Below are 15,282 nucleotides of genomic sequence, written 5' to 3'. Positions count from 1 at the left end.
CTTTAAATTTATCATGAATGAAAGTAAGGACACCCAGCCAATATATTTTACCAAAAAGACATCAGCAGAAACATACTTTAGCCATGCCTGGTAGATTTTATTTGTAGGCAAAGGGATCTGCTGTGGACCACAAGGCTACATAATCTCTCCTTGATGGAAACCACCTGTTAATATTTAAGGGTAGTTGCAGCACTTGCAGCTGTCATCGAAAACCAATCCAGCTGCGCAGCTGAAACTGTAACTCTGATGGTTAGCGCATACGTAGAATTTGGTCTTGTCTTCTGGGTCCGCATGGATACCATCCGGTTGGTTGGCACAAAAGTTACCAGGCACTGGGGGCCCCACAGTTGTAGTTGCAGGAGGAGGAGGAGTAGGACCTGTATCTCCATTAGTGGTAGTAGTAGTTGTGGGAGGGGATGGAGTTACACCACCAGGGCAGTCTGGCACAATAGGCTCTAAAATTAATATTTAACAACGTAGTGAGAAAATCATATTCCTACTGAATCATACTAAAAGACTAAGCCACCCGGGGAAGGTGTGTTTATGCAAACAGGTCATAGCAATTTAGATACAAATAAATAAATAGGAAAGTGCTCCCAGGCAAAGCTCATTGTGTGTGTTATGTAAACCAAAGATGTCCAGTCTACTTGTCTTCTTGCAAATGCTATTCATTTCTTAGAGGTACATGATCAACTAGGGGCTGACTTGCACTTCACATGGGAGACAGACTTATGGCTTAGGAATTTGTGACTCCCATTGAACACAGAACCCTGTAAAGGATTCTGTATGTTCATAATTATATGGGATCATATGATGGATATATCAAGGGGAATCCCCAACTCGGTATTGCTTATTTCCACTGTTTGTTTACAGGCATGGTCCTCTTCTCACACTTTAGAAAATGGCTTCATGATTGATTGATTGATTGATTGATTGATTGATTCACAAGTATATGCTGCTTGATTGTAATAAAACCATTAATGAATTTAATTACAAATAAATAAAGTATTAAAATGGTCAACAAATCTGGCGGTAGCGCACTTCTGCGCATGCGCAGATGGCAGAAGCTGCTTCCAGGCATGCACAAATCACGGCAAACCCAGTGTTTACTTCCAGGTTTGCCACGGATGCAACTTGGAACGTCCGTGAGACAAGGTGTATGTAAGTCGAGGTTCCACTGTATACCATATATTCAACACAAAAAACAGCGACATTTTGTTGTTGACAAAGGACAGCTGGACATATAAAGGGCCCCATTACCATCAGTAGCTTAGGGCCTCATCAAATCTAAATCTGGCCCTATGTGGAATCATTCTGAGGTTAAAATAATCCCGGGATATTATGTCCTAAGTATGAGAAGCCCAGGGAATGCAACATAAAAAAATAAAGGGAAACCTTGCTCCATTCCGCACTGCCAATGTGAGTGTCCTTGTGTGAGCAGCAGAGGCGTAGCAATTGTGCTAAGATCCTGACATTGCTGCAGTGCAAGGTCACCACTTATGACCATGTGCCAGAGACTGAATCCTTAAGCATTCACACTGTTTCTGGTGATTTAGGAGCAGTGTATAACCATTCCTAGTCTTGGAGCCATATTGGAACCATTATTTAAACAGTAAGTCAAATATTCTATTTACTTAACCATGCCTATTTACTTAACAATAACATAACTGAGCAGGAATAAGTTTTCCAAGTGTCCTAGATCATTGAACAAAGGAGTTACAGATGGAAACTTCAGTGGGAAACCGCTGAACTATAGTTTATCAGGCAATTCATTTCTGTCACTGGTAGCTTAAACTGAGATTAAGTTAATGCCAGGGTGTCATCACGATCACTGCTGCCTTGCTAATTTGTCACTGTCACTATCTTGCTTTCAGGTAATCAACACAGTCTGTTCTTTCTGCATTTCATTTTCCTCTTACCTCACTCCTCTACATTCCCACCATCACCCTTTTTGTTTGTATATCTGTTTGCTACTTCATGCAACTCATGCCATCAACTGTATCCATCCCATGAACACTTCTGCCATAGGAAATTTGCTCATCTAAGATGCCACAAGATCCTAACATGGCTACCCTTCTGGAAACAGCTTACCATTTGATTCAAGAAGTCTCTTCAGCTCATTTATTAAAGGATATTTTCCTTCATTACAGAATGTACCCAGAAAATCATCCAGGTCAATTGCCCAAACCATGGCACCTCCAAAATTGTTCTCTTTCAGGTATTTGACCTGGCAAAAAACAAAACAAAAAGCTATTTAATAAAAAATTCCATGGCATTTTTCCTTTTCATTTCATATCTGTAACTCATACCACTTCTTATTTGGACAGCAATAATTCACATCTTTGCTAAATCCCATGTCAGTTCAAACATGCAGTCCACGTATGTCCTAATTTTAGGTAAATGGTAAAAAGAAAATGAAACACATTCATCTTACTTTGTATTTGTAGCTGCAAATGTCATCATATCCAACCCATTCATTACCCTTGTAGGTATATGGAACTTTCTGGTCATCAATCCATTCTTTTGTGGCAGTTTTTAAAAATGTGCAAATCTGTGAAAACATTACAAAAAAAAATCATTCTGCAAATCTTAATACCAGAGGACATCATTGTGGGCTCAGCTTTGGCCCCCGTTTTGTGCTGATTCAGGCACCTAAAAACTAATAAGGGTTAGGGTTTCCTGAGAAGGATTTTCTCTCATATCAGAGCATCCCCTGACACATCTATCTCTGAATGGCCACATGTTTCTAAGGCCTTGATCTGAACCTCTGTGCAGAGTAAATCATTAATATTTCAAACTGGACCTCTAGAACAAATCTAAAAAGAGGGTGTGGACCTGGAAACAGAGGATAAGAAAAGCAAGCCACAGCTAAGCACCTATTATTGAGCACAAGAAATCACATTTGATAAGGTAAATGTCTGATACTGTTTAAAATGCTGGCATAAGCATGATAACTATAGAGAGAAACATTTATGACAAAACTATTGTAGTCCGGTTCTCTAATTAGGTGCTTAAATAATCTAAGACTGAGTATAGCATGTGGGCGGGGGGTTTTTCCAACAATGCGACTACTTGGGAACATGTGCCAGCACTGTGCGAACATGCAATCCATGAGTTTATCAGCCTTAGTCCGTGCCAACTGCGCTATGTGGTAGTCCTCTCATATTGCATGGGACATTATTAGCGGTTTGCAGACCTGTTGCCATTAAGCAATGTTGCAAGAGCTCAAGATGGTGACAGGACATGGAATGCTAAGTCTTTCAGCTCCAACTAAGGATACTTCTGCATTCACCCTTTTCTCTAGAATTGCCATTTAATTAATTTTTTAATAAGATGCTGTTGTTCCGGGTTGTCCAACATACGCAGAGAAAGTGCTTATTAAAGCAAGCGGTCATTGAGTTGTTTTACAGCAGACAAAGAGCCTTGCTTACTCCTAGGTCTCTGGGCACACACTGGCTTCTTCCTCCTACTCACTTCTACAGAAAGCTCCCTCTTCAAGTACTCCCCCTTTGACCCAGGAACTAACCATATACACAGTCATATCGCATTTAACCTGCATGAAAAGCCTGACAAGCAGAGCTTGAAAGAGAGTTACGCAAGTGAATTACCTCATAGTAGGCCCAGAAGCCTGCCTCGCGGGTGTAAGGGCCGGCAGAGCCAGCCCCAGAGACAGGTGCACAAACACCTGTATCTGATGTAGTAAGCCTGAAAGTGCGCCCATAGGTGGGGAATCCCATAAGCAGTTTTTGAGCTGGGACACCATTGTCCTTCCAGTATTGCATGGCATAATCCTGAGGAAAAGGGGAAGGGTGGAATTAGGACTCAGTACATTCATCCGTCTCGTGAAAAACACACAATAGTAGCATTTCTAGGATCAGGAGGCTTTACTTACACAGTTGAAATACCTTAAATCACCCTGGTCTTTGGATCCCACATACAATGGGCTGTTGTGTCCTGTGCAGGTATCCCAACCTCCGTGGAAGTCATATGTCATTACACTGATGAAATCTAAAAGTCTGGAATAAATCAAACAAAACCATTGCTATAGCTAGTACATGGTTTCTTATAGACCACTGTGTCTTAAGCAGTGAGTTGGAGACTATCAGTGGGCCTCAGGCAACTTTTAGGTGGGCCTCAGTGCCACAGTATCTCCTCACTTACCCACCTTGTGCCCCTGCCCCCTTAGCTATGCTGTAGTTTTTGGCTGGTCCAGTGCCAACACCTGCAGCTCCTCACACAGTGGTCAGGAGACAGATGTTCAGGAGCAAGGAGAAAAAGGAGGTCTCCCTCCTCTGCAGGGAAAGGGCAAGAGGAGGTGCTGAAGACAGAAGACTAATATTTACAGAAAAATAAATAAACTAGGAAAAGAGAAGAGGATATGAGAGGGAAGCTGCTCTAGGAGGAAGTAAAAGGGGTAGAGAGGAAAGGTGAAAGAAACTCACAGTTTAGAGAGGAATGGGGTACAAGTGAAATGTGATAGAAGAGTGGGAGAAGAAATGGCAACACAAGAGTAAAAAATAATAATACTTTGAGCAGCATGTGGGCAAGCAGAAGGGAAAATATAAAATAAAAAGCTGTCTTCACTCAGCACTTCTGGATTAGCAGATTCTGCCCCAAACAGGGACTCCGAGTCACAAAACCTCCAGAGCTGATGTCTGTACTTAGCTCAAAGAAGGCTGAACTATGGAATTCCTTGCCACAAGAAAATAATTGTGGAGAAGAAGAATTTAGCAATTTCAAGAGAGTGATTAGATATCAGCAGAAAATGGTGTTGATAATGCCAGCTCTAGGCCAAGCTCCACCACCAATATGTGACTGGCTCTGGCTCTGAGCCAAGGTGGGCCTTGGTAGTTTTCAGTTATCTCAAGTGATGTCCTGAGGTAAAAAATATGAGAACCCCTGTCATTGAGTAATGACATAAGAAACGCTGGAAAATCCAATACCAGGCTATGGTATGACTCTATAATCTTCCTAGGTTTTCATCAGTGACACTGCTACTTAACTGCACAAAATGGAAATTCTACCACTGATTTAGGAGCAGAGTTAAAATCCTCATTTGAACTTCCTGGTACTTACTGTCCTATTGCAGCAATTTCATATCCAGCATCAATGGTCCCTTTGCCAGCAGAAACCGCTGCTGTGATCAAAAGCCTTTTCCCATTACATTTACCATTCTCAAAGGCAGCCAGCATTTCCTATGGAGAGATATTGAGAATCATGTCAAACCTTACTGTTGTTTCTCATGAGTATCTGTTGCTCACACATTTCTATAGGAGACATTGAAACTGCCCCTTCCTAATGTTCCTTATAAACTCTTGCATGTTTTTTTTTTTAAAAAAACCTTCTTCTAAATTGGTTAACAGGTTACATAAATTTATGGTTAATTCATCAGCCACCTTATTGGTATGTATGTCTGTTTTTTAAATTGCCAAACAGCACTTTGATCTACACTGCAGACATCTTGTAAATGTTAGAACATTCCACACTAATAGCTTGTTGCACATTTGTTGCATTCATTCCACAATTCTTATCTAAAAGCATTTTTCCTGCAGTGAAAACATAATATTTTTGTAAGGGGGGGTGGGAATGGGTTTCTTGTCCCAAGACTTGCTTCAATTGCTTTTCTAAATTGTGAGTGAAACATAACAGTGCAAGAGCATTACCTATTGATTTACTTTTTTGCACGATTAATGATGAGCAACATGACTACCCACCCAAACCAATTTGTGAACTTTTTTTAGAGCTGCTGTTATTTAAAATGACAGAGCCTTGTGGGACTTCTCTTCCTCCATCTATCTTCTCCTGTCACTATGTGAGCAGGACTGGGGAGGAAAGGCCTAGGGATATTTGAGAACCCATCACAGGCCACATCCAGCTCAGAGGTCAGAAGTTCCCCACTCCTGCCTTAAAGATTAACAGACTAGTGTCCTATGGTGCCACTCAACTCTCTTCCATTGTTTTCTGCAAGTGACCAACATGCCTGCCCCCATTTAAGTCATTATTATTACTAAGTTATTGGTCATGCCCTATTGCTTATATTTCAGCTGTTGCTGCTGCTATTCTTTTAAATCCTTGGAGGAAGAGTATCACCTGCTGTACAGTGTGCAGCTCTGGTGTAGTAGTGCTAATCTAACAATTGTGTTGTTTAAAGTGACAAAAGCCTACAAAAGGCTACAAAATATTATGCCAAAAATATTTTGTCCCAATCATTTAAGCTTTCATGCAGTGCATAAATCTGGCGTAGTGAATAACTGCACATAAACTTTATGTACAACTGTAAGACATAAGGAAAGTGTGGTTTCAAAGGGGTTTTGGGAATCAAACATTACTGCTGATTTTCTGAAGCACAGATTGTGGGGGATTATCAAAACTAGTGTGTTGGTTTCTTACCCGAATCAGGATCGTGAAGCGTTGCTTGTCTTCGGGAGGACTTCCCCTCGATCCTGGGTATTCAAAGTCCAGGTCAATCCCATCAAACCCAAACTTACAAAGATATTCAATCACTGAATCAATGAAGATTTTACGATTGGTAGCTGAGGCAACCATTTCAGTGAACCTAGGAAGAGGGGATTCTTAGACAATTTCCCACATGCCTTTGCATACCATTTAGATATCATTCCCTTTTTAGTAAATAATATCCTGTTTAATGCATGTATGCTCTCTTTTGCAACTGATATCACACATACTCTCATAATTAGGAGTATGTATAAAACACAAGTGCACAGTGAAAGATTAGTAGTGAATGCACAATTTACACCCTAAGAATTCCGGCAAACTTCTTCCTTTACTTAATGCATGCTGCTATGTACTTTATAAACTTTATCACAACCATGTTGGAGCCACTTCTCCAAGAATATCTCCCACACAGCTCATGTAATGTTTAAATGGCCCGACCACTGGTCAGGGGTCTGGTCATATAGATCTTGCCCATGTAACCGGCATTTCTTCCTGGCAAAGCCTTGATTCCTTGACTGGAGTCTGTGCAATCAGTCCCCATTCATAGGGCTGAGTCCTTTAAATGTTGCTCTAGTCATGCAGAAGCTGCCCATGGGCAAGCGGCTTGGGAAACATGTAAGAGGAACCCAATAGAAGTATGACAGTTGGACATTGCTTCATGCTCGGAAGCCAGAAGGAAGGCTAAGTAGGACAGGTCAGGCAGAGGGAGTTTCCAGTACCCTGGATAGCTCCTCTGGTTAGCCATATCAGATTACTTTGTGCAAATGAAAGAAATATATGCAAATATGTCCATTTTGTAATAATTTATACAGAATTCAGAATTATTGGCATAGAACTAGATTATTGTAGCACAAAATTGTGATTTGTTGCTTTTGTGTTTTTATTTAGAGCACAGCATAAACAGTTCTGCAGTTATCATGCCAATCATCATCACTTTTATTGACCCTATTCCTAGATAACAAGGTCACTGGAACCCCTCATCAAAAGCTGCTTTTACCCTGTTGGAGTGGTTTGTTATCACAACCCATACCTTATTCCTCAACCAGTGTCAGAATTTAATTTCAGATCATTGCTTGTCCATAGCTATCACTCTGGCCTGAACCTTATGTCTGCTTGCATTTCAAATGCTCAACAGGAACACACTCTATGGGTTCAGAGTCTTAATACTGTCACAGTTTAGTATGTATGTGGAAAGGATACTCACTTCTGTGTGCCAAAATTCCAGCCTCCAATAGCTAGCAGTGTGACAAGATTGGGGTTGCTGTAAAATATGTAAGAGAATATCAGTCTAGAAACTTGCATGGTGATTCCAGAGTCAAAGGTGAAATGTTAAAGGAATGTTGAGATGCTGAACAAAAACCAAGGCACAAAGTAATTCATTATTATTATTATTATTATTATTATTATTATTATTATTATTATTATTTTATTTCAAGATCTCTTGCAACAATTTCTTGAAACTGAAACTTTAAAAAAGGATCCATGTTACGTGCTTGTACAAATAGACAGGGTTTCTTCAGATGACCTATTGATTCATCTTGATTTGCTTGCATGAAGCTTACATAGTAATTAGACTATGGGCCTCTCCAAATGTGTTTGTTATTGTGCATTCGTGATTATTTGTGCTCACGTTTGCATCAAAACAGTTATATGTGATTCCGTCTTCAATACTATTTGTGCCTCCATACATGGAAAATCATGTTTGGAAAATCACCTGTTTTCACTTCATTCTGGAGAAAGAAAATACTGACCTGTTCTTAAGTGCTTGAAATTCAGGGAAGAGCCTGTCCTCATCATTCCATTCATAAGGAGCAATTTTATGTTGATTCATAGTGGCGAAGGCATATATCAAATGAGTACAGAGATTTGGATCAATGTTGTTTGGGAAGTATTTGGCCGGCTCTGGCCTATACTGAGACCAGTTGGTGAAATAGCACACTAGTTTGTAGGCAGAACCTGAAAAGGGGCAGGGGGGTGAAACCAAGATGAGCAACATTTGCAGGGCTCACTTTCATTCTTGCTGTCATTGTGCCTTATAAAGTAAAGGTACCCCTGCCCGTACGGGCCAGTCTTGACAGACTCTAGGGTTGTGCGCCCATCTCACTCAAGAGGCCGGGGGCCAGCGCTGTCCGCAGACACTTCCGGGTCACGTGGCCAGCGTGACATCGCTGCTCTGGCGAACCAGAGCCGCACACGGAAACGCCGTTTACCTTCCCGCTAGTAAGCGGTCCCTATTTATCTACTTGCACCCGGGGGTGCTTTCGAACTGCTAGGTTGGCAGGCGCTGGGACCGAACAACGGGAGCGTACCCCACCGCAGGGATTCGAACCGCCGACCTTTCGATCGGCAAGCCCTAGGCGCTGAGGCTTTTACCCACAGCGCCACCTGCGTCCCTTTGTGCCTTATACAACTATGCTATAAAAACTATTCTAGCTAGTAAAATAGCCACTCGCTGCAAATTAGCCCTTGTTGGGCATCTCCCCCATCCACCTCCCACTGCCCACACAGGGAAGGTGCCTGTAAAAGGGGACCTCCTTGTGCATTAGCTCTCCCTGCTCAGAGTTCTAAAACAGGGAGAGTTTGTGCATGTATACCAGGCATCTCCCCCCAGCCCAAAAAATGCATGGATTGGCAGAAGGGCTACTTTGTTTCAGAACTGGAGGGTTTTAACGTGTTGTTCAAAGTTGGAAAAACACATGCACAGGAAGCCTTTATATTTTCCTCAGTGGATGGGGAAATAGCTAGGCATGACTATTTTCAAGGATGAACAGGTGGAAGGGTCAAGCATCTCCTTTTCCCACCATGTGTGTCATGCAAGACCGTACTGTGGTTTTTTAAAAAATGGACGAAATAATCACATATAGTTTGAAATAACTCCACCATCCTTCAGGAAAGTCTAGTCTCCTTCTCACTGATCCTACTGAGATTCCAAAGTTGTTTCCCTATGGCATCCTCATGCCAAAATATCTATAAACTGTACTTTTAAAGAGCTTTATCCCTTCCAGACACCTTAATGCTATAATAGTCATTTGTTACCTAAGCAGTCATATTCACTGTGTGCCCCCTTGTGGACTATAATAGCATAGTGAATATGGCTGGTTTAAACACTCTGCCTCCCTAGAAAGCCACCTTTACTTTAGTCTCATTAACCATATAGGGAAAGTTTCTCACCAAGCTGCAGCTGCAGCAGAACTGCCAAACCTGCAAAAGAAAAGCAAAAGTGTTAGAAACGGATAAAAATATTTTCATCAGTATGTGGAAATAGAGTTGAATCAAAATGGAGGGGCCATGCTTCACACAATGCACCACCTGTGTGATGAACCAGCACCACCCTATACCCATTTTTAGGGTTATTTTTGGGATTCTACCGCAAGGCAGAACAGAATTGTTCACCAAAAGCATTGCCTTCATTCTGATTTGGCTTTGTAACATCACTGTGTATCAAACCCAACTGATTACCTGGCATCACCAAGAAGCCTGAGTTTCCAACCCTCACTCTGATTTGGCTTCATGGCATCATCACATAGCTATATTTAACTGACTGAATGATGACATGATGAGATAGTGTTATCTAAGTGTTTTCTAAGTAGATTCTGACTACCTGGGATCACCTCAGGAAGATGCCTTCTTTCAAAAATACTGGAGAAATCCCACTCTCAGTAGCTCCACGTTTCCCCCATATATTTTATGTTGGTACAAATTTGGCATAACTCTAATAAAAAGATTTCCAAAGCATGTGACAGCACTTTGAACATTATTGCTCATTCTCAGAAGACAACAGTGTGAAACCTTTTCTAGAACACATTCACCCTATGGCTTTTAAGACCAACTCTGTAGGAAATCTCTGTCCTTCCTAACAATTGTAGTAGGAAGATTGAAAACTGAAAGGTATACTCACCAAAGCACAACAGACCCTTCCCCATCTTCCCGGTTTTTCCAACTGTGAGTGCCCAACTCCCAATGGTAAGATCTGCTTTATGTAGAGGGCAAAATCCCTCTTATCATTGTGGGACTCAGGCACCTGCAATGAGGGAAATAAGACTTCCAAAACGTTCAGATGAAATATCACAGGTAGAAAATTTCATTTAGTCAAGGTCAACAGCTGCTCAGAAGCCTTCACAAGGATAAAATCTCCCAAAGTCCCCTAAAGATTGCAATGGCATTGAATAGCCCATGGGACAGCTACGTCACCAAGTACTTGCAATGAAAGTTGTGACAAATTTTATCTCCTGATTCCCAACCACAATGGAATCCTAGGCATGTTTAATCAAAAGTAAGGCTGCGTACACACTACAGGCTTAAAACATAGCAAGGTTGTTCTTTTTCTCAATTTGGATTAAAGCTGATTTTGGAAGGGGGAACTCATCAAAACTTAGAATTTCATATGAAACCACCGGATAGATATGAATTGTGGCTGATGTAACGTGTGCCAGCATTGAGAATGTACTGGATGCAGCGTAAATGAGAATGTGGGCACAGCCTAAGTCTCATAAACTTCAGTCGGGATTTCATTCAAGTAAGTATGCATAAGATTGCAGCCTAAGGCAACTTGCTAACAAAAGCTCGGTAGCAAACTAAAGGCTGCCATTCTCTACCCTAGAATGGAGTAACCTAGGGCTGCCATACGTCTGAGTTACAGGAAAATGGCGTCTGGGCATATCTTCAGAAAATATGCAAAATGTCTGGGGGAACCCAGACATATGGCAAGGTGAGGGTTAAGATTTTTTTAAAAATCATTTTAAAATTCAAAAAAAGGCTGAAAACTTAGGCTTTGGAGGGGACTTCGGGGGGGGGAGCAAGCTCAACAACTTTGTCCAGATATTTTTGGAATATGGCAGCCCAAATTAAACTCAATGGGACTTATGTACAGTATAGGATTGCACTGTGAGTTACATAACTCAGCCCGTCACAAAAAACCTTGATCTCCTTGGCTGTTATCCACTGAACTGCCTTGCAACCATATTGATAAGAAGCAGAAAACCCTACAGGGTATTGATAGGAGCAAATCAGCTGTCCTGGTTTCTGGTCTTGTTAAATTCCATGCCTGCCAGGTGTCAAAAGGGCCAGTGTGCCCTTCAGACCATGATGAATGGCCTATAAATCACCTGCCTGCTAATCACTAAAGTCAGCCAAGGCAGTTCACTCTGTCCCAAATCTACTCTGAATCTGCCAATTCAGCAGGGAGAAAGATCAGCTGTTTGGAAACAGATCTTGGCTATTTGGTTGCCAAGGAGGCCTGGTGTGTCCCTGATGACGCCTTAAAACAGGACTGGCTTGGAAAAAGGAGCAGCCTTGGCAATCTCTGCATTGTAATAATTTTGTCACTGATGCACATGCTCCAGCTACCTTTATTTACCATGGAATAGCTCTATTTCCTGGTCTCTTTGTCTCCGTTTTGTCTTTAAGAAAGATATGCGTTTTTAAAGTTGCCACTTTTCAGGTCCCAGCTGGTTCCTCAGAAGCGCAGGAGAAACTGTAGCTCATATCTCTGAAGCTCCATCTAGAAAAGTGGCCACCAACCCATCAAGGGAGGAAGGTCGACTGTGGCCCTGACTGACCTCGTCGTCTTCTTCTTCTTCTTCTTCTTCTTCTTCTTCTTCTTCTTCTTCTTCTTCTTTCTTTTTCTTTGGCGATAACTCGTAGCCGAGTAAGATTGTCTTCCATAAACACGGTTTTAACAATGAGTCCGTAGCTGACGTCCTTCCACAGTGGGGACATAGGTTTCTGGGCACTCGCAAGCCTGTGCTTCCCAGTTGTTGGTGTTTATACTACATTTATAAAAAATTGCCTTGAGATAGTCTTTAAACCTCTTTTGTTGACCACCAGCATTATACTTTCCATTTTTAAGTTTGGAATAGAGTAGTTGCTTTGGAAGACGATAATCAGGCATCTGCACAACATGACCAGTCCAATGAAGTTGATGTTGAAGAATCATTGCTTCAACGCTGGTGATCTTTGCTTCTTCCAGTACACTGGTATTAGTTTGCCTGTCTTCCCAAATGATGTGTAAAAAAATTTGGAGACACCATTGATGGAATCTTTTGAGGAGTTGCAGATGGCATTTATAAGTGGTCCATGTTTTACAAGCATACAGTAAGGTTGGTAGTACAATAGCTTTGTAAACAAACATTTTGGTTTCCCTGCAAATGTGCCAGTCCTCAAACACTCTGCACTTCAATTGGGAGAAAGCCGCACTCGCAGAGCTCAGGCGATGCTGGATTTCGGCATCAATGTTGGCCCTTGTGGAAAGATAACTGCCCAGGTAGGAGAAGTGATTGACATTTTCTAACGTTACACTATTGAGGTGGATTTGTGGTGCTGCAGAGGAGTTATTTTGTACTTGTTTGTGTAGCACTTTGGTTTTTTGGATGTTGAGCAATAGGCCAAGCATTTCGTAAGCTTCTGCAAAGATATTTAGGAAGGTTTGGAGGACATCCTCTGAGCATGCACACACTACGTTGTCATCAGCATACTGGAGCCCTATGACAGAAGTTACGGTAACCTTACTCTTTGCTTTCAGTCTGCTCAGATTAAAGAGCTTTCCATCTGTTCAATAAATGATTTCTACTCCAGTGGGAAGTTTCCCTTCGACAAAGCGTAGGATCATGGCAATGAAAATAATGAATGCAATGAACACAACCCTGTTTAACACCTGATCCCACTGTGAATGGTTCACTTTGAGAGCCATTGTTATCTGTGATTGTTGCTGTGACAATGCAGGCTTCCCCACCCTCCATCCCCTCCCCACACACCCAAGATTACTTAAGTAATTATAGGGTGATTGTGATAATGAAAAATCCACCCGTAGTCAGGGAAAATCTTGAGTGAGCAGACTTTGTGGTGGATCTTCCAAATGAGGCTTTTGCGGTGTGCTCAACCCTGCCTTTTTTGCTGAATACTTCAAAGGCTCCAATTCTTAAATTTCTCCTCTTCTTAAAACAAGTTGTCATTCTTTAAATGGAGGCTGTCTTTGCCTGTCATGTCACATATTTAAAAGACAATTTTTAATAATCCAGAGGGGGGACAAAGCACAGCTCAGGGTGGGGAAGAATCATAGCATCATAGAGTTGGAAGAGACCACAAGAGCCATCGAGTCCAACCCCCTGCCAAGCAGGAAAGACAATGACTGTGCACTGATTTGCCCCATCTTGGCTACAGGACTGGTCCTTGATGTGATCATTTAGCATTGGTTACTGCTGTGCCTGAAAGTAGTGGATACAAAAGCTCCAGGTTCAGTCCCTGACATCTCCAACTGGGCCTGGGAAAGACCCTTGCCTGAAACCCTGGAGAACTGCTGCCTGTCCATATAGATAATAATGTGCTAGGCTAGATAGACTGATGCTGTGACTTGGTAATGTACAATACAGCTTCTTAAGTTCCTATTAGTCCAAGTACTGCAAAACTACTTCAACTCATTAGCAACTGTGGTGGAATCTACATATAAAAACTGTTCTGAAAATGCTTTTTAAAGCGTTTTTTAAAATACATTGAATTTTCCATAAGACATACCATCACAATCTAGTGTCACATTGTATATTGCACTTAAAACACACTTAACATGTTTTATTTGGAGCTGTATAGATGAGTCTTGTAGTAGGCATTCTGCCATAAAATTCTATTGCAAGAAATGCAGTAGGACAATAAACAATGCTTGGTTTTGCAAGTGATCTATGTTGATGCATTTGGGCTATAAGACCATTACAATGAATTAACTTTGGCATGTGAGAAGGAAGGGATAGTGGTACAGAACCCCAAGGTTTAAAAGGATGCCACTACATGAAAGTTTGAAATTGATTTAAAAGAACTAAGTTTGTGTTAAGTAGACTTAAAAGAATTGAATGCACATAGTGTCCTGAGGAATTTGTTCCATTGTCTAGATATTTTTAAGACTCTTTTTCATAATTGCATCCCCATCAGCAAATGCACAATTCATGGACAAAATACAAAAAGTAATCTCTGGGCAGGGCTGGATGTTAGGGGGGATACTTAGCTGCTGTTGCTGAAACCAGCAGTTTTGCATCTCTCCTTGCTAGTAACAAGCAGTGAAAGATCTTACACGTCGTAATGTCATCACAAACCATTCCTCTGGTTTACACATTCATACTTCATTTCTGCTAGTGAGAAGAAGGTCTTGTGGCCCCAGCATCATTTATTAAAAACAGCTTTGCATAGCAACTGGAATGCCTTTGAGACCCTCAGCCGCTTCATAAGGTTTCTCTCACTTGTGTTGGCAGCCAAGAGGGCAAATTCAGGCAAACGCTGCAAGCCCCAGAGTCCTAATAGGGTTGTCCAGCAACTGGAGTAGAGAATGCAGGACCCTTGACAGCTCAACAGCCATGAAAAGTGTACAGCTCTACCTAGGCTCCTCTTCCGTCCCCCCACCCCCACCCCTTTAGCCACTCTCTTTCCAGCCTGCTAGAGGAAGCAGGGGTATCCACAGTTGCATCTCCTTCCTTGAGTTACATAACTGTGAAAGGCCCACATACATTCTCTGAGTTGCAGACTGACAATCATAGCCATATATTCAATATTTCTGGCTCTGACCAGAAATACGCAACACACAAAAAGTGCTGGCACGACAATTTTGGCGTACAGGCTTTCAGGGGTGCTGGGGAAGAGGAGCAAAAAATCTTGCTGTAGCTAGAGGTGGGGGGAGAACAGTGGGTCTCAAAATTCAATTATGCCATGTGCATTCCCAATATCTGATGTGTCCCCCCCCTTCCCTTCCATTCAACATTATAATTGTGGCCCCCCTTGCAGCACCCCCTCTCTGCACCCAGTGCAACCAAACCAGTCGCACTCCCTTAAATCCACCTCTAGGGATTC

The 15,282-nt window shown here is 41.8% G+C and overlaps 1 protein-coding gene across 1 annotated transcript; it reads right to left on the bottom strand.

Moving 5' to 3' along the window:
• Window positions 1–145: 145 nt before the first annotated feature.
• On the bottom strand, window positions 146–10,379 carry LOC128415117 (acidic mammalian chitinase-like). Its single transcript, XM_053390982.1, has 11 exons — window positions 10,355–10,379; window positions 9,628–9,657; window positions 8,208–8,412; window positions 7,661–7,717; window positions 6,391–6,556; window positions 5,077–5,195; window positions 3,893–4,016; window positions 3,609–3,791; window positions 2,435–2,551; window positions 2,092–2,227; window positions 146–455 (listed from the first exon to the last, which is right to left on the bottom strand). The coding sequence occupies exons 1-11, from the start codon at window positions 10,377–10,379 to the stop codon at window positions 175–177; spliced, it is 1,443 nt and encodes a 480-aa protein (XP_053246957.1). The 3' UTR covers window positions 146–174.
• Window positions 10,380–15,282: the final 4,903 nt, after the last annotated feature.

The sequence above is a fragment of the Podarcis raffonei genome, chromosome 6 (assembly GCF_027172205.1).
Source record: "Podarcis raffonei isolate rPodRaf1 chromosome 6, rPodRaf1.pri, whole genome shotgun sequence".
In the NCBI taxonomy this organism is placed as follows: Eukaryota; Metazoa; Chordata; class Lepidosauria; order Squamata; family Lacertidae; genus Podarcis; species Podarcis raffonei.
The sequence above is the reverse complement of the archived record's forward strand: the minus strand, read 5'-3'. Positions and strand labels throughout refer to the sequence as shown.

Coding starts and splice junctions, on each gene's coding strand:
- LOC128415117 (XM_053390982.1), bottom strand. CDS start 10,379: ATGGGGAAGGGTCTGTTGTGCTTTG. Junction 3,792..3,892: donor ATTTAAGGTATTTCAACTGT/GTAAGTAAAGCC, acceptor CCTTTTCCTCAG/GATTATGCCATGCAATACTG. Junction 2,552..3,608: donor GCTTCTGGGCCTACTATGAG/GTAATTCACTTG, acceptor ATGTTTTCACAG/ATTTGCACATTTTTAAAAAC.